We start from the raw sequence: 20395 nt of genomic DNA, 5'->3' as shown, positions 1-20395 counted from the left end.
AAAATAACAGGCAATTGAAAGATGTAAAAGCAAGAGTGTTTCACTCAAATGTATCTTTGTAATTCTGATTTCTGGACTGCTTTAGCCCAGATCAGAGATCATGTCTCAGCTCTAGAGACCCTCCATTGGTTCAAATGCCAATTCCTCCTGCTGGTTGAGAGGGGAACACTGAGATGCTACAGCCTTATCAAGTGCTACCGCCATGTGACTTAACTTCCTGGAATTCTGTCACCACATTCCGCAGCCCCTGGCCTGCTCTGCTTTCTCTATTAATCTGTCTTCTCGCATTGTCACAGTAGTGTAGTTCTCTAAATCCATGATTCGTCTATGTGGATGATCATTGCAGTGTCTAGTAAGGTCTGAGTGCCTCTGGAGCTGCTGATTGCTGGAGCAGGTGCCCCTGATGGAAGGCCACTGTGTGAAGAGCCACTCAGAGCATGGGATAGCTTTGAAAAATGGGACTGCCCCCGGAGGGAATCAGACAAGTCAGTAAATCACAGCCACAGTTGTGAAATCCTGACAGAGGCTCACAATGAGAAGAAGTGGTCAGTTTTAAGGACTGACCCTGGGAAGTGCTCAAGATCAAATTCTCTGTAGCTTTGCCTTTGTCCACAGAATTCCATAAAGCAAAGTGGATCCGAGATTTAGGCAGAACCAACTCCAATTACTCAAAGGAGTGAAACCAGTAACCTGAAAGTACCATGCTCAAATCATCCGATGGATCCAAAGCAAACTGAGTTATCAGCCACAGTTTTGTCCCCTGGACACTTAACAATCTTGTTACCAACTGGGGAAACTGTACCAAGGACTGTGGCTATCCTGTGTTCAGTAGGAATCCTTCTCCAGGATGAAGAGAGCTGAGTCCCATGGTATACTAGATACTAACCTGCTTAGAGGGACTATCCATCAAGGCTGTCCTGCCAAGAGAGGTGGTGTCTGTGCTAATTATTCCAGCAACTCTAGCTTCTAGCAGGACTTCAGGGTAAAGGAAGGAACAGGTAGGAAAGTAGTGTGTTATAGGTGACTATTATGGTCCTAACATTCCCTGGTTACATGCCTTATGGAGACCCTGAGAGAAAAGTGGACATCTGAGGATCAGTCTAGCCTAGTGGTCTTTAGATTTAGACAAATATTTAAGTTCAAATGAACCACTTAACTTGCAGCATGACCTGGATTAATAAATTCCTCAGCCTCTCCATGCCTCTGTTTCCCTATCAATGAAATGGGGCTAAAAATAGTACCTAACTCATAGCATCATTTTGATTGTTAAATGTTTGTAAAGTGTTGTGCACAGTGTTCAGTATATAACTATCACTCTTAGTAATTCATGGAAGAGTAATATTCTTTCTGAAGTGTCTTTCACCCGCTTAGAAGAAAGAGTGTGAGAGTCAAGCCTCGTAGCATCAAAGAACATCAGCCCAGCTTGACTGAACTTCAATAAACATTTGTTAAGTAGCTGCTATAGATACAGGTTACTGCCAAGACACTAAAGGAAATGACAGTCCCCCTGTTGTCTTCCCAACTGTACTATAACCTTCTTGACAAAGCATGCATGCTTGAAGGAAACTTAGGAAGTGGGCCAAGGCAGCCCCTAGGCAAGCAGGTGGTTCTGTGGATACCAAAACAGCCAAATTCCTAGGAGCTACACAGCAAAGATATTCATGATGGCCCTTTCCCCTCCTCTCCAACCACTTCATGGGATGCTTCATCAAATGCCTGGGAACCGCTAAGGCATCCTACCAAGCACAGCGCCTAAGCCCATTTCCCTGCAGCAGAGTGGCATAAGGGCCAAAGATTTAGAAACAAAACATAATAACTTTCCACGTCAGATCCACCTCCCTCTGTGTTTCCTCTGCCATCTTCCATCTCTCGATTGTCATTGCCTTTCAAAGGCATAATTCTAACTTGATTTGGTGACAGCTTACCTTGGCCAAGCAGCCCATGTGAGTTCTCTTCCAGCCCACCTTCTTCCTTGCTGGAGCGCCCAAACAGGTGTCCCCACCCACTTCCTTTCAGCATCTGCCCTCTGCTTTAAGGGTTTTTCAAAATTCCACTTGCAGTGTTTGAGCACATCTACTCCTCTGAGAAACATTTTTCTTCCTTCTTGGTTTCTGTAACTTAGCTCCTTTGTCAGTTCCTTTTCTTCCTTCCAGTCCCTGAATGTGCCTGTCTTTTCACTTTTTGTTCTCTTGAGATGCCATCCGCTCTAGCCCGACCTTCTCTCTTTCAGGCTGTGTTCCATTGCTTCCTATGAATTTTTATTCATCTGGCGCTGTTACTTCAAAGAAAATGAAAAACTCCGATTATCAGCCTTAAGCCCCAACCATCCCCAACAAGCTTCCTATTTCTCTAGCGACACATTACTCTATGATTCTTTTAGGCTTCACATCTTAGAATGATGTTATTCATTCAATAAATACTAATACATGCTAGAGGCTGGTAAGTTTTGTGAATGAGGCATAGGCTGTCCCTGCCTTTCCTTAGCCTACCCAGGGGGAAGGAAAGTCTCAGCATGGAAACAAAACACAGAACAATTACTATGATTGCATTAAAGACAGACTAGTTTGAGGGCTCAGAGAAACCTTACAGGAGATGCTGTCTGAACTTAGACCCAAAGAATAAGGAGCAGTTATGCAAAAAGAGGACATAGAAGTATTCCAGGCAGGGGACTAGTGAAAGATGACGTGGGCTCAAAAAGAATTTGACAATCTGAAAATAATTCACCTTAGCTGGGGTCCATAGTACAGGAAAACGAAACAGAGGTCAGGGCATCACAGACTATTTATTTCCCATGTAAAGCATATGGCCATGACCCCGGGAAGTGCATATTAACATGCTTTCTTTCTTGTCACAGCATTGCCACTTCATCATCACCCGCCTATCCTTTTTAACCTAGAATGCCACCGCCCTTTCTTGTGCTAAGCCTTGATGGTGTGAACTCTAGCGTAGCCTTTGAGGTGTTCAAACTAGCATTTTAACTAGTACTCTAGTGTAGATCATTAAATACTTTAACTAGAACACAGTTTGGCAAGTAATAATGTTCTACCTGGGAACTTATTTATCCATCCATCCATCCAAGTTGACTAACGACCTACTGTGTGCCCAGCCCTGTGCACATGCCAGTAAACAAACTTGACCCCTGGGGCACAGCTCTCACAGGTTTGTGCAGGACACAGTTAATAACTAAACATACGAGTTACAATTCCCGGCATTGTCATTGTACCATTTGGTCTCTTCTTTCTGTGTGGTTTCACTGACTCAACCTTAAACTCCCCAAAGTTTCCCTTGAATAAGGATAATTAAATATCTCTGTGTGCCCATGCTTTGGTTTGCTTACCGAGCCTCATGGATGCCTTACGAGATGAATCTGCTATGATTGTTCTTTCAGAGATAAGGCAAGTGAGCATCCAACAGGGTAGGTGATTTGCAGAAGATCATATGACTAAAAAGTGGCAGAGCTAGAGTCTCAACTCAGGTCTCTGCAGTCCAGAGCTCAGGGTCCTCTGCAGGTGCTTAGATGATTACCAAGTGCTGACTTGTGGTTCTCATTAATTAAATTCCCAGGGAGTAGTGCTTTTTGAGTTGAGACATTTAGACCCAAGTCAGGCGCAATGAAGGTGAGAGTGGTTCTCTCATCAGCAAAAATACAATTGTGTCTGCAGCATTACCCATCTCCTCTCAGAGTTAACTGGACAAGTTGGCTCCGATTTAACCTCACCTGTTTATCTGTCATTCAACAAGTACTTATTGAATAACTATTATGTGTTAGGCACTGTATTAGATGTGAAAGAAAATGATTCTGCCTTCACAGTGCATTTGGCTAATCAGGATTACAAACATGAATAAACAAGCCTAAAAGTGAACGTGCAATAGGAATTGGAAGTCAATGCTCTGGAGAAATGGAGGAGAAATGTGGAGGCTCTAGGAGCTCAAGGCATGGGGTGGCACCTGAGAAAGTGATGCTTAAGTTCCACAAAAGATATAAATGAGGCAAAAGGGAGGGGACTGATGAAGTCTTTGATGGAAAGGTGTATGTCTCCCTAGGTTAAAGAGCTTGGACTCATTTTGATATTTGGCAAAACTAATACAATTATGTAAAATTTAAAAATAAAATAAAATTAAAAAAAAAAGAGCTTATCAATTCATTACAATCTTACAGAATGAACAATCCCACCTTCAGATATTTCCCACGTTCCAGTGTGGTTCCCTTGGTAGAATGACACATCTTGATAAGTTGAGCATTGCTCCCTTTAAAACTTTTGCTTGGCTATCATCCACTCAGATACTCCCACTTCCTGCTCTTAGAGAAACATGGCTTTTCCTCCCATATTTTATCATAGTTTTGGTACCTACCTCCTGCACTAAAATGCTCAGTTGCTTTAATATTTTTGCTTTTTGGGGATTCCAAGTTAAGCTTCTCATGTAAATGGGGTACGGGGAAGGGAAACACTGGCATCACCCCACCCATCAATTCACTGTACTCATGGACACCTCCTGTGATGATGCTTTGGAGACCCTGGGAGCTGATACTACACCGAGAGTCATTATTAAGTGATATCAAGTGTAAAACTAAGTTTCATCCAGTCCTTGACCCCTAATACCTCAAAGCCATAGAGAACCCAGCCCCTGCTGATCAAATGATGTCCTCCGTCTCTCATCACAGGTGGACATGTTGCTTTCTCTCTACATTTCCAATTAATTTTCTTCCTAGTGCTTTAATGTCCCTTGCTTATAGTGCCTTCTTTTTCTTTAACTTGGTCACTGTGGTCAACTCTAAATCAGTTATTGCATAGCCTGAAGATACTGCTCTTTTGGCAGGAGCTAAAAAGATTTTTGTACTTATGCAATTTGATTTGGGAGGACTTGGGGTAAGGCAAAAGTCAACGATTTTTTGCTTGCTTTTTTCACTGTTCCAGCATGAATGTTTTCTAAAGAATCCCCTTCTTGCTACTCACCCACAGTAGAAGCTATTCAACCTGTATGTTTCTACAGATGCTTTCTATAATCTTATTTGAGAAATATTCAGGTGCTTACCACATCCTATGAGAAAACACAGCATTTTATTTCTCAATAACAAAAGATCTACAAACTTACTACCCGTGTTTTTACACCATTATAGCCATGGCACTGCATTTATTTTTTAAATTAAACTGACATTCTATATTATCTTTTATCTTTTAAAAATTAGCTACCTTCATATAAGTTGGCAACAAGCTTCGTATTTGATTTGCACTAACTAATGTCTTGAGACATGCACCAGACAGAAAATGCACCCAGCTTTTCACTCTTTTTATACACATTTAAAGTTGGTTTTCATTAAATCCAGTGGCAGGAAATGTGTTATTTTAGCTATAGTGAACTCTTTCCTTATGCAAGCCCTCAAAATTAAATAAAAGACTGGTGAGATTATATTTTTACCTTCATGACAGCATTTGGTTTGGCTACTTCACTTGAGGTAATTCATTTTAGGTAGATATCTTAGAACCAGAGTATTTTCCCCTAGTAATCCCAAGTTGAGAATTAATCAAGAACATGGCTAACAGTAAAATGTTAATCAGTGAAAAAAAATCACTGCAGTAATTAATAGGACAACAATTCTTTTATGTTGTAGTTGCTTGCTCTCCCCATTATCTGTAGATAAAAATCCAATTTTTTTGGCACCTCATTCAAGACTTTTCATATGCCCATCTGGCATCATCTTCTATCTCTCTTTGTCTCAAAGAGCAACTCTCCTGACATTTCATCCCACTTCCAACATTTCATGCATGTGCTTTCATGCCTCCATGCTGCACCAAAGGATGCTACCTCACCCTAATGGGTTGCTTTTACCTTCTGCTCTTTCTGGTGATTTCCTACTCATCTTTGAGACATATAACACATGACTTTTAATCTGTGTTCTCAGTTCATAAACTCATTACAAGCTTTTACCTAGGCCTGTTATAGAGCTGAAATTTGAATTTAGCAGGCAATTCACTGACGTAGGGAACATGATTTAACCATCTTTGAATTCAAAGCATTTCTAAGACAGGCTTACTAGTTGAGTGGATAAAGCACATGACTCTAAAACACTAAGAGCCTTCTAAAACCAATAGAGTGCACTGCAACCTGGATTTCCTTACATTTGGTATTAGCATCCCCATTTTGCAAATGAGAATACAGAAACTCAGAGGAATTAAGTCCTTGGTAACAAGTAATAGTGCTAGGACAGCTTGACTCTAATGTCAAGATTCTAATAGTCATGATAACAGGCTGGTATGTGACTGATTAGAAATTACAAATGAAATGCTGTCAGAGGTGGTAGAGTACTAAAAAGTTCCCAGAGCTGGGAATTATGAGACTTTGTTTCCAGGACTGACCACCGCACTTAGCTATGTGACTTGAGGCAGGTCACTCTCCCTTTCTAGGCCTAGATTTCCCCATTTATAACCTGAGAAAACTGGACCAGTTCATATACAAGGGCCATATGCATCTTCAGCTCTTATGAATTTTTCTCTCTTAATGGTTTCTTCTTACTTGCAGCCTATAGAATGTTTACTAGATGGAAACCAGCTACCACACTGAACTACTAATTCTAGTTTAGATATTTGAGGTAAGATTTAAAGACAAATTCTTAATGCTTTCCCCAGAATTTATCTTAGGGAAGGAATTCTCTTTGGGCAAACACTTTGATGTGCAGCTTGAGGGAAAAAAATGAGACCCTGAGTGTATGGGTCTGTAGGAACATGAGTTATCCAAAAGATACCTAAATTTATAGGCATTAGAAAGGACCCAGACATCTGAGGGGCAGGAGTACAAAGTGGAGAGAGACCACAGAAAGAGAGAAAGACTGCTCTAGAGAAAAGGGAGGATCAGATAACGTGGCCTAGAGAATTTTGGGAATGAGAATATTTACTATTGAATTTTAGCTTGTTTTGCTTTTTCATAACTTTCATAAAATCTTCTGTATACACCAGAGCTTTGTGTGAGTAAATCTTTTTGATGGAAATTAAAACAAAAAACAAAAAAACAAAAAAAAACTGTGGTCCATGTTCCCATTAGTGTACTTTTACATAGACAGCTTGAGCAGGACAGTGAGATGCCCTTAGGGGATCAAACATAGTTATCCAGGTAAAGCACATGTGTACATGTGTGTGGAGGGGCGATTCACATCCTTGGCATAAACAATTGGTATAAACAATTTTCTAGTACATGCAACAGGTATCTTGTTCTTTAAAATATCACTGTCTTGTGACAATTTTCTGACAGATGGAAATGACCTGAGGAAGTGTCTCTAATTTGCACAAAAGGAGCATATGGTTTAGTGGTAGTTCTTAGTCTTAAACTGAACACATTCACAGAATAAAAAGCCAAAGTCAGAGGTGATCACAAAACTAGAAGGAGGTTCCTTAGGAAGGACATACATTTTGCTCGATCTGGAAAAAGGAGTTTTTCATCAGTCACTCTTAAGTAGGTATTAGGGGACAGGATAATCTCTTCTGACATCTAAGTAACATAGGGACAAAGCAGTACTTGGTCACTCAACAGAAACCCTCTCCAATGCTACTTTCTACTTTCTGTATCAACACAGACTTGCTTGTGCTTTACGTGAATCAGAGCTGGAATCAACACTGGTGTGCACAGCATTGCACTGGCATGCACAGAATTATCCAGGGGTGTAATCAATGCTATAACGAGGAAATTGTGGGTTGCCCAGGTGTAGAAGATACTTCAGCATTTTTCTCCCACCCCCAATTAAATTGTGAATAGTTCATAAGCTGCTCACTCTGCACATTTTCTGTGTTTGGTGGACAAAGACAGAATTCTCAATTGCTTGTATACTCTTCTCTTTTATTGCTTGGTTTACAAGCAATCATATCACCCCACACAAACTATAATTTCCTCTTTGTTGTCTTTGCTTCCTTCAGACAAACATGATTCACTGAAGAAATAATAATGAACCATTACCTTTGATGTGACGGCTGCCTGTTCGGTAAGAGATGGCAGTGTGCCAAGACAGGAGATTAATGTCACGTTAAAGAAAGCAGAGTAAATCTCACTTCTGGATGATGTGTGCATCCTGCAGTTTGCTCTTTACTTTTCCATATACTCATCTAAAAACTCTAATGATCTTTTTTCGGCACAGTGGTATGTAGAATCTCACCTATTATGAGGTCAATTGTAAACAATGATCTAATAACAACTACCATAAGAACTTCACTCCAGTAACTTATAATCATTGAGTTTTTCCATTCATTCACTTACTCAACCCACCTATTCTTCCATCTCTCTAGCCATCCACTTACACAATGTTTACTTAGTATCCACTGATGTGTAAGGCATGGTTTCAGAGTTTACAATACTTGGTGTGTATATGGTGATGAGGGTGTGTGACATGGTACTTGTCCCCTTGGAAGCCACTTTTCAACCTTCTCTACACCCTGGAATCACCAGACATGTTCCTGTAAGCAGCTCCTCTGCCTCCCCCCCCCCTTTTTTTTTATCATTCCCGTTTTCTTTAGACCTTAATCATAAAAAATGAGATCATAAAACAACAGTTAACTTAGCTCCTGATTTCTGATTTACTAAATATACACAATACCTTACCTAACCTGTTGATTCTTTTCCTGGATTAGAAGGAGTAAGAATGAAGAATTAAGTAGTTAAAGAATGACTGACTCTCAACCCCTAGCTTCCCCTCAGTTATGGCAGGTGGACCATGAGGGCAAGAGGACACCCAGTTGCAGACAGACCATGTGAGCAAGACAGCATTCTTGCTCAAGAGAAGATCAGGAGAAGTCAGCAGGTTTGCACACAATGGAAAGCTGATGAAGAATATTACCTCCTGCCCTAATGATGAACTGAGACAGTTTCTCCTATTTCCCTTTAAAAAACTGTTAATGGCTGAGCAGAATCTTTGCAGTTGGTCTCCTGAGAGAAGTCCACCATCTCTCCAGATTGCCAGCTTTTCTGAATAAAGTACAGTAGGTCCCCTACATATGAACTTTCAAGGTGACAACTTTCAAAGCTGTGAATGTGCATCTGGTTCCAGCAGTGAACCGGAACCATCAATATCAGGTGCCATCAGTATCAGCTGTAAGTGAAATTGTAGCTTGCCCTCTGTTTCCTATTGCTGATGATCCTTTAGCTCTGCTATCTCCCACCTCCAGCAGTCAGTAACTCTTCCTGCCTGTTCACCCTATGACAACCCCTGTATACCAGCTGTTGTACTATACTGTTGAATGTTTCAAGGTACTGTAAGGTTAAAAATATTTTATTTTTTGTGTTTGTCTTTTATGTATTATTTGTGTGAAAAGTATTATAGACCTATTACAGTGCAGTACTATACAGGTGATTTTGAAGGTTGGGTGCCTAAGCTAACTTTGTTGGACTTACAAATGTGCTCTCAGATTGGAACTTGTTTGTTTGTAGGGGTTTTTCTGTATCTTTCTTTTCTACTGAAACTTGCCCCTCAATTTATTGGTTGTTGAACTGTGAGTGTATGAACCTATGTTTGGTTATACCTAAACAATATCAACATCTGGGTTGTACCTTTAGAAACTTTAATTTAACTGTTTTGGAATAGGGACTAGGAATCAGAATTATTTTTCAACTCAAGTGCTTCTAATATGAAAATCGCTGGCTTAGTGTTTGCATCCCAGTAAGGGAGATAAATAAAAAACAAGTGAATAAATGAATAATAATTACACGATGCAAAAGGTCTTTAAGAACAGTGTTCTATGCTTTCTGGTTGGCTCCAGCAAATCTCTGTTTTTGAGATAAGTCCCAAAGGTTAGTAGATTGTGACTGAAAAGTAAACTTTGTTGATCTGCTTTTGTGCATTTTCCCATGCTATGGCTGTATTTGTAATAACAGACGTTTCCTCATTTGCCTCATTTCAGTGAGGCAATGGCCAGAAAGATGAATCTGGGGCTTTTCCTGCTGTTGAAGGAGGACAGAATATACCACCCCAAAATATGCCTGTCTTACATAAGGATTATTTTTAGCTGATTATTTTTAAGAAACTGTAGACATAGGAAAAGCTCTGAAAACCAAGTAGAAGTTATCCTTCTGTAAGAGACATTCACATTTCTAAAGGAAATCTCCATTTGTAAGGGGCATCTCTCCCTACACCAGGAAGAGAAGGATGATCAGATCCATGGAAACAGCACATGGACCTGTGTGCTATTCGTCCACTAGACCTCATTCGTAGGGTCTGGTCAAGTGACAAAGCCTTTTGGAAAATCCTCCTAGGGTTTGCTTTTCATGGCCACAGAAGTGTCTAACTGTTATAACCAAAGAGAACTAGGTCTATTAGAAAAGCCACAGCGGTCAGTATACCTTACAGGTTAATCTTGCCCAGCAATAGGGTGCAGGCAGGAAGCAAGAGTTCAGTGGCAGCAGCCTGTGGTTATGAGATAAAAATCCATTCAACCCTCGTGAAAAATAAGCACTGGCTGTGGCCTTCAGGGGAAGAAAACAATGTAACTCCTAAGGGTGTACTTCAACGGAGGGTCAAAAACTTATGGGATATGTAAAAATAAATGGGCAAAACAGTCAATGTGAAAAAGAAAAAAATCCCAAACCTCATAAGAGTTTAACTGTAATTTCACTTTCTTGCTAGAATTATGAGAGAGCCATTGGGCCCGATTTTGATCCACATCCTTTCATAAGCGTGACCCTTGTCACCAGGGTGGTCAAGACCAGTGCACATAATTGGTCCCATAGTAGTTTCTGTAGGTGAAAAAAGAAGGCTGGCTGGTGTCATACTTGGCAGTCTTCACTTTATTCCAAGATGGCAGAGTAGAAGGACATATGCGCATCTTCTCCTGTGAGAACTCCAAAACTGCAACTCAGTGCTGAACAACCATCGATAGGAGAATGTTGGATCCCACCAAAATAAGATACCCAAGTCCAAGGGCAAAGGAGAAGCCCCAGCAAGACAGTATGAGAGGTGAAATCACGTTTATAATCAAAACCCCACACCCGTCAGAGATGCTTGGCTCAAACAAAACCTTGTGTGCACCAGGACCCAGAGATTCCACAGAGACTGAGCCAGACCTGCCTTTCAGTGTTCAAGTGTCTCCACGTCTTCAAGTGGGGACACGGAGCAGTGGTGGCTTGCCATGGGCACAGGGACTCTGGCTGCAGCAGACCTGGGAGGCCTGGCTTGTGGTGTAACTCCTCTTGGAGGAGGTTGCTGTTAGCCCATCAATAGAAAATTGGATTAAAGATTTACTGAGCCTGGACCCAACCATCAGAACAGGACCCAGATTCCTCCACAGATAGTCCGTCCCATCAGGGAGTTTCCATAAGCCTCTTTTCCTTATCCATTAGAGGGCAGACAGAATGAAAATCACAATCACAGAAAACTAACTAAATTGATCACATGGATCACAGCCTTGTCTAACTCATTGAAACTATGAGCCAAGCCATGTAGGACCATCCAAGGTGGACACGTCATGGTGGAGAGTTCTGACAAGACGTGGTCCCCTGAAGCAGGGAATGGCAAAAAGTATTCAGCATTCTTGCCCTGAGAACCCCTGAACAGTACGCAAAGGCAAAAAGATATGATACTGAAAGATGAACATGCCAGTTCGATAGATGCCCAATATGCTATGGGATAAGAGTGGAGAAATAGCTCCAGAAATAATGAAGAGATGGAGCTAAAGCAAAAACGATGCCCAGTTGTAGATGTAATTGGTGATGGAAGTAAAATATGATGCTGTAAAGAACAATATAGCATAGGAACCTGGTCCATGAATCAAGGTAAATTGGAAGTGGTCAAACAGGAGATGGAAAGAGTGAATATTGACATTTTCAGAATCAATGAACTAAAACGGACCGGGATGGACAAATTTAATTCAGATGACCATTATATCTACTAATGTGGGCACAAATCCTGTAGAAGAAATGGAATAGCCCTCATAGTCAACAGAAGAGTCCGAAATGCAGTACTTGGGTGCAGTCTCAAAAATGACAGAATGATCTCTGTTTGCTTCCAAGGCAAACCATTCAATATCACACTAATCCAAGTCTATGCCCCAACCACTAATGCGGAAAGCTGAAGTTGAAGAATTCTATGAAGACCTATAAGACCTTCTAGAACTAACACCCCAAAAAGATGACCTTTCCATCATAGGGGACTGGAATGCAAAAGTGCCAAGTCAAGAGATACCTGGAATAACAGGCAAACTTGGCCTTGGAGTACAAAATGAAGCAGGGCAAAGGATAACAGAGTTTTGCCAAGAGAATGCATTGATCATAGTAAACACCGTCTTCCATCAACACAAGAGATGACTCTATAACTGTACATCACCAGATGGTCAATACTGAAATCAGATTGATTATATTGTTTGCAGCTGAAGATGGAGAAACTCTATACAGTCAGCAGAAACATGTCCAGGAGCTGACTCTGGCTCAGATCATGAACTCCTTATTGCAAAATTCAGACATAATTGAAGAAATTAGGGAAAACCACTAGATCATTCAGGTGTGGCCTAAATCAAATTCCTTACGATTATACAGTGGAAGTGAGAAATGGATTCAAGGGATTATATCTGATAGAGTGACTGAAGAAATATGGAAGGAGATTTGTGACATTGTATAGGAGGCAGTTATCAAGATCATCCCCAAGAAAAAGAAATGCAAAAAGGCAAAATGGTTGTCTGAGGCGGCTTTATAAATAGCTAAGAAAAGAAGAGAAGTGAAAGGAAAAGGAGAAGAGGAAAGATATACCCATTTGAATGCAGAGTTTCAAAGAATATCAAGAAGAGATAAGAAAGCCTTCCTTAGTGATTAATGCAAAGAATTAGAGGAAAACAACAGAATGGGAAAGAGTAGAGATCTCTTCAAGAAAATTAGAGACACCAAGCATCATGCAAAGATGGGCACAATAAAGGACAGAAACAGTATGGACCTAACAGAAGCAGAAGATATCAAGAACAGGTGGCAAGAATACACAGAAGAACTATACAAAAAAGATTTTTATGACCTGGATAACCACAATGGTGTGATCACTCACCTAGAGCCAGACATCCTGGAATGTGAAGTCAAGTGGGCCTTAGGAAGCATCACAATGATCAAAGCTAGTGGAGATAATGAAATTTCAGTTGAGCTATTTCAAATCCTAAAAGATGATGCTTGTAAAGTGCTGTACTCATGCCAGCAAATCTGGAACACTCAGCAGTGGCCACAGGACTGGAAAAGGTCAGTTTTCATTCCAATCCCAAAGAAAGGCAATGCCAAAGAATGTTCAAACTACTGCACAATTGCACTCATCTCACACAGTAGCAAAGTAATGCTCAAAATTATCCAAGCTAGGCTTCAGTAGTGCATGAACCAAGAAATTCTAGATGTTCAAGCTGAATTTAGAAAAGACAGAGGAACCAGAGATCAAATTGCCAACATTCATTGGATCATAGAAAAAGCAAGAGAGTTCCAGAAGAACATCTACTTCTGCTTTATTAACTATGCCAAAGCCTTTGACTGTGTGGATCACAACAAACTGTGGAAAATTCTTAAAGTGATGGGAATACCAGACCACCTTACCTGCCTCCCAAGAAATCTGTATGCAGGTCAAGAAGCTAACAGTTAGAAGCAGACGTGAAACAACAGACTGTTTCAAAATTGGGAAAGATGTACGACAAGGCTATATATTGTCACCCTGCTTATTTAATTTATATGCAGAGTACATCAAGCGAAATGCCGCACTGGATGAAGCACAAGCTGGAGTAAAGATTGCCAGGAGAAATATCAATAACCTCAGATGTGTAGATGACACCACCCTTAGGGCAGACAGTGAAGAGGAACTAAAGAGCCTCTTGATAAAAGTGAAAGAGGAGAGTGAAAAAGTTGGCTTAAAACTCAACATTCAAAAAACTAAGATCATGGCATCCAGTCCCATCTCTTCATAGCAAACCGATGGGGAAACAGTGGAAACAGTGACAGACTTAATTTTGGGGGGCTCCAAAATCACTGCAGATGGTGACTGCAGCCATGAAATTAAAACACACTTGTTCCTTGGAAGAAAAGATATGACCAACCTAGACAACATATTAAAAAGCAGAGACATTACTTTGCCGACAAAGTATAATAGTAAAAGCTATGGATTTTCCAGTAGTTATGGATGTGAGAGTTGGATCATAAAAAAGCTGAGTGCTGAAGAATTGATGCTTTTGAACTATGGAGAAGACACTTGAGAGTCCCTTGGATTGCAAGGAGATCCAACCAGTCTATTCTAAAGGAAATCAGTCCTGAACATTCATTGAAAGGACTGATGCTGAAGCTGAAGATGCAATACTTTGGCCACCTAATGCACAGAGCTGACTCATTGGAGAAGACCCTGGTGCTGGGCAAGATTGAAGGCATGAGCAGAAGGGGATGACAGATTGCATCATCAACTCAATGGACATGAGTTTGAGCAAACTCCAGGACCTGGTACAGACAAGGAATTCTGGTGTGGTGCAGTCCATGGGGTCACTAAGCGTCAGACACGATAGAGAGACTGAACAACAACAAATATTGAGGGAAGGGGGTTGTATCTTCCCCTGTTCACTTAACTTAATCCCCACTTGGCTGAAGCTATGAGATTATGATGTGACATGAAGCAAAACCCTCTATACTTCATTAACTAAGAACTGACTTTAAACTTTGGAATGAATCCCTGAATTATTGAAGGCATTGTAATACTCCTCAAGCAGCAAGAGTAGGACATGTTTATTCCATTATGGTGGTGTGTGTCACAGATGGTCCTCACTGAGCAGCCCCGTCATCTGCAGGGGTGAGTAATCAGGAACCCAGTGCCTCCTGCTCTTCATTGTAATCTCACTCATCATGCACATTTTACATACATCTGTATTCAAATGCTGAAGGGCATTTTCTTCATTTCCCAAAGAGCTTTCAATGAAGACCACAGGGAGAACCATAAATGAACAGACAGATGCATCATGTTAAGAAGGGTGTCAACTCATTCCTTTAAATCAGTACACAGTCAATATCCTCCATCATGAATAACTAATAAGTTTCTCAACCCCCTTCCTCAGATGTCATTGCAAAAATCTATCTGAGGAATGTCATCTGCACTTAATGAAGGGACAAGCATCGTAATTAAGTTTTAAGCTATTTCTTCAGCATGAAGTTGCCACGAAGTGTGAAAGGACTATAATTCACATCTTTAAGACCCTGAATTTATTAGCATCTATTTTTTATTCAAGGTTAGGGGTATGTGCTTGGATTGTCAAAGGACTTCAAATTTGTCTGCTTTGTTATTCCAGAGTGAATGCGCCTGAGCTCAGATGCCAGGCAAGGAAAATTATCATTAATGAGTCAGGTTGTGTTTTTGAAAAAAATCCAAAGACCTGGAAACTCATCTTCCTTTGTGAATAGAAAGCAACCATGAAATAGAGAACTGGGTGAAAGGGGAATTTATTCCTCTATGAATTATGATAACTATGGTTGAGAAAATGAATAGGGATTGCAGGCTGGAGGCTTCACGCTAAAGCAAAGTCCTACTGGAGTGTGACTGTAGCAGAACCTTGGGCAAAACAGAAATCTAAAATTTTGAAACTGCGAAAGAAAAAAGAATAGACTATTCTCCTTTGGAAATGACTTGGGATGAATAGAAGAAAGAAAGGCATGGGATAAATAAGCATATGGCCAAAACGAGAGACTCCAGGAGACTTTGATGGCTCTCCTTTACAAACAAATGTAAAAGAGGTAGTTACTCATCATTCTGCTGGCTGAGCACATACTTTTGGAGGGAATGAATTTGTGATGATTCACCTAACCTAAACCCCTTTGTGGGCAATGGCAAATGTGGAAGATATCTGAGCCAGTGCATCCAAAAATAAAGATGAGTAGGGGCTATGTGCGTTTGTAACAGGAAGACCAGTAGAAGCCTGGGGTGTGCTAGACTTTGCCAGAGTGTGTGAAGTTTAAACTGAGAGTTAGCAAATGAATAGGATGATTCATAAAGAGCAGAGAAGAATGTTTCAAGAAAAGAGACTAGCATGTACAGCTTCTAAGACACTGTTGAGGAAACCAAGAAAAGGAAGAATGGTTGTAGCCTGCAAATTGAGGAGGTTTCTGATTCAACAGCCAACTCAACACATATGTCTATCTCTGCTTGTTCCGGAAATGCTAACACAACTGCAGTAAATGGACCAAAAAAGGCACAAATCCACCAAGATAAAGAAAAACACTGAATAGGAGCAGAATATACCACTCCAAAATACATCCCTTTGGCATAAGGCTTATTTTAGGCTGATGATTTTTAAGAAACAGCAGATGAGGGAGAAGCTCTGAAAACCAAGCAGATGTTACTTTTCTGTAAAGAGACATTTACATTTATAACTAAAATCTCCATTTGAAAGGGGTCTCCCTCTCTGTACCAGGTAAAGAAGGCTGAATTTCTAGAAACTCTTATCAATGCAGAAGGCAATGACAAATCTGCATAAAACCCTACCTTTGTTTACTGTGCTTTTCCTGATAATATTCCATAACTGGCCTCCCGTGCACTCCTCATCCAAACCTTTTGTTTTTAGCTAGAGATGATATTTAAGGTGTTGGCTTGGGCCATTTTAGGGAGTTACTCAGTTTTTCTGGCTACCTCCCATGTATACAGGAAGTACACATGTCATTAAACTTTTTTTTTTCCCCATATTAATCTTTCATTACCAGGGTGTCTGAGCCAAGAACTTATAGAGGGAAAATTACTTTTCCCTTCCCACAATTTTGGCAACCCAGGTGGAACTTTCTGAGATATCATGCTTGTTCTAGAGCCTGCAGATGAGATCCTGGAAAACTGGCAGAAGTAGGAGAAAACTAAGAATGTTTACCAAAGTCAGCTCTCCTGAATTTTGCTTTGTAGTGTTCTTTAGGTCAAGAGAGGAAAGTAAAAATGCCTTGCCTCTTCCTTTTCCAGTGTAGATTAGAAGGAGAAACTATTTGTGTGAATAAGTTCCTTGGGTATAGCAAGTTTGGTAAAGATTTACTACAGGAACTCCTGTTTTCCACTGGTTCTCTTCCTCCCATATGGTCATCTTTTCTTCTTGTCTCTGTCTTTTGTTTTACTTGTCATAAGGAGAAGCATAGGTACAAGATTTTCCTTTCATCCTGTTCTATGTCTTGAGAGCCTGGCTTTGTGAGGAGTGAGAATATTCCACTGGTCTCCACCAGCCAGAGGATGCATGTCCAGGCATGCTTCTGGACAACAGCTGAATAGACTGTGAATCCAAGAAGCAATATTCTCTTGGTTCAGTTGTGTTACTGAAACCAAATAGGACCCTGTGGGCACACCACTCCCTCCAACACTCGTGTAGCAGTGGGGCAAGGTCCTGGCTCCTCCTGAAGGAACACACCTAAACATATCTTTGAGTTCTTCTGCAGGAAGTAAGGCCCTCAACCCAAGTGGAGCTGAGCACAGAGCACTGCTCTGTTACCTCACCACCAATCAATCAGAAGAAAGTCACACACCCTGCCTCTCTCATCCCAAATTTTGCCTATAAAAACCTCTTCCCGAAACATTAAGGAATTCAGGGTTTTTGAGCATGAGTCACCGATTCTCCTTGCTTGGCCCTGCAATAAATCTTTCTCTGCTGCAAACTCTGATGTTTTGATTTGTCTGGCCTTACTGTGTGGCAGGCACACAAACTTGTGTTTGATAACACCAGTTCTGGGGGGAAGGGTTGTCATAAGGGGTCCTCGTCCATAAGGGGCCTTTGCTATCTCAATTTTTATTGCCTTGTTAGTACAGACAAGTCCTATTTCAGTGCCACCTGTCTGTTGTCAGGGATTAGCAGGCTTGTGACTTGAGGCTGCTCACGTATTTATGGGAACCAGAGATGCTGTTTTCACTACACTATTCTTATTTCCCTGGGGCAGTGAAGGTCTTTGCAGAGGGATAAACAAATACAACAAAGGACTGGAAGGAGGGGCAAGTGTAATTCGAGGTGAGAGGCTAGAGCCTTCATGTGGGGCCAGATCAACCACTTTAAGGTAGTGGGTGAATGTTTTTGCTTATCTTCAAGTCAGTGGGAGCCACTGAAGAACAGCAGACAAAGGAGTGACCTTTAGCACAACTAGGCACATAATTCAAGGCCAGGAAGTCAGGCAAATTTATTTAGTTCTTTCTAAGATGGTCTTAGTTTTATTTATGTTATGTTGGTTCTTGAACAACACAAGTTTGAACTGTATGGGTTCACTTATCTGTGGATATTTTTCATTAGTAAATACTATAGAACCATACAGTCTGTGGTTGATTGAATAAGCAGATATGGAGAGCCAACTGTAAGTTATCTGCAGGTTAACCCCTGCATTGTTCAATGGTCAACTGCATATTCTATCAAACCATGGAAAATTCTAGATTAAGAAAACATACGACATCCACTGACTGGTGTTTTCTGTTTTTTTAATTTACTTCTTAGATCTCAACTTATTTCAGGTAAAAATTATTTGTCAGTTTGTTCCTCTAAACTCTCATTACTCTTTGTTTTGAAAAGGTTATAATTGGAGTAAAACAAGACTGGCTTCAAGCCAGGATCATGAAGGGTGTAATTAAACAAGATTTTCTGTCTTTCCACCCAGCAGGGCAATACTACTGGGGGGAAGGAAAGAGAGATTCAGAAGTAATTGTGTGTTTTTCAAGAATAATAGAAGAATCTACTGGCACACACTTTACATAATAAATGGCAGCTCCTGACATTTTAATCAAAATAGAAACAATCATAAAGTCAGGATGCTCTGTGTTGAGGCAGAAGGGAGCCTCAACTCAGGAATTTTGGCAAATATATACACATGCCCAATCTGCTCTAAAACGCAGACAGCTTAGCACTTACTTCATGATGTCCTGCCTGCCCTGATGACATGGATAAAAGTGCAAATTTATATACCCCTCCCAGTTATGGTCTTATCTTTTGAACACTTTTTTTTCATATTTTCATATTTTATAGTCTTAAGTTAAAAAGTTAAAGGATAGAATTTGAATTTTTAAAGAAAGCCACTTGTCTTAGATAATGATAATATGTCACACTGCCTCTCAAATTCAGACAAAAATGGGCTGGCCATTATAGGATGATCAGATGCCTCACTGCACAAGACTGATGACTCTAGCTTTCGTAGACAGTCCAGTAATGATTTTGAGAGAAAGTCTTGTGACATGTTTCGGTTATTAAAGCTTTCCTCTCATATTTTATGGACTTAAAAGGATTAAAAATCCAGGACCAGTCTTGGCAAGCACGTTGAGAGCATCAGATCTAGATCATAATTCTAATCAACGCTCACTCAAAACTTGCAGATAAAGATGCTTTTGCTCATATCTAGTGGTCCCTACAAGACACAGAGGAAGACTTATAGCCTGGGAAGTTTGGTAAAGTCATGTAGCTACTTTGTGACTGGCATGATACCCTGTATTGCAAGCTGAAAGTGAAAATGTTAGTCGCTCAGTCATAACCAACTCTGTGACCCCATGGACTGTAGCCTGCCAGGCTCCTCTGTCCATGGGATTCTCCAGGCAAGAATACTGGAGTGGGTTGCCATTCCCTTCTCCAAGGGATCTATCTTCCAGACCCAGGGATCGAACCTAGGTCTTCCACATTGCAGGCAGATTCTTTACCGTTTGAGCTACCCAGAAAGCAAGTATTGCAAGCTGGCCAACGTAAAAAACCATGCTCATCCATGAAAACAAAAGGCATTTCTTTATTGTTCTTACCTGACTTAATTTTTCTCTCAATCTTATCCTTTTGGATTGTTGAGGAAAAAATTACTCTATTCTGGCATCCTCTCTGTAATTGAGAAGTTTCAACTTTCTCATTAGGATAAATAATCAGTCTAAATTTTGTTCTCCCTCCTTCATATATCATTATGGATATGGCAGAAGTGGGCTTATGTGAGCATGTGGTGACAGGAACAGAGCAAGTTGAGATTCTATGAGATGTTGCTTTGATCTGCAACAGGCTAGAACTTCATGCCCGAGTCCTCACTGGATAAACTCTCTCCGGGCTCCCATAGGACCCACTGAACCAGGACTGAATGGTACTGGTAGACCCTGAGATCTGGGCAGGTATCCCACTGTGCCAAACTGGAATGTCTTCTTTGGTGCTCTCAGCCCCACTGCAGTGCTGCTCCCCAGGACCAGCCAGCTCACATCATCAGTTAGCCAAGTGCATTCCTTGACACAACACTACATAAACACTTCTACAAACTGCCTTTCCCCCACCTACCACCCCTGGAACTAAATGAGATTCCAGATTGCTGACCTAGGTCCCCTTTTCATCTCTTTCCAGTGGGTTATGGGATCGCCTTACAAGTTGGTTTCCTCCTGGAACCCCAAATGAAAATGCACAATGACCCTCTGGTTTTGACTTTCCATGCTGCTACTGCTAAGTCACTTCAGTCATGTCCAACTCTGTGTGACCCCATA

The 20395-nt window shown here is 40.8% G+C and overlaps 1 protein-coding gene across 6 annotated transcripts in view; it reads right to left on the bottom strand.

Annotated features, from left to right (window-relative positions):
* Positions 1-20395, bottom strand: part of SGCD (sarcoglycan delta) — a 697628-nt gene that overhangs the window by 87600 nt on the left and 589633 nt on the right. The window contains exon 7 of one of the 6 annotated variants that reach the window (XM_055560047.1): positions 2299-14874. The exons of the other annotated variants lie outside the window; for them this stretch is intronic. Within the exon in view, the coding sequence (XP_055416022.1) occupies positions 14718-14874 (157 nt within the window). The 3' untranslated portion in view covers positions 2299-14717. Of the gene's footprint in view, positions 1-2298; positions 14875-20395 lie in introns of those variants that run through there. 6 annotated transcript variants of the gene reach the window in all.

The sequence above is a fragment of the Bubalus kerabau genome, chromosome 1 (genome assembly GCF_029407905.1).
Source record: "Bubalus kerabau isolate K-KA32 ecotype Philippines breed swamp buffalo chromosome 1, PCC_UOA_SB_1v2, whole genome shotgun sequence".
In the NCBI taxonomy this organism is placed as follows: Eukaryota; Metazoa; Chordata; class Mammalia; order Artiodactyla; family Bovidae; genus Bubalus; species Bubalus kerabau.
This window is presented reverse-complemented; position numbering and strand designations above follow the sequence as displayed.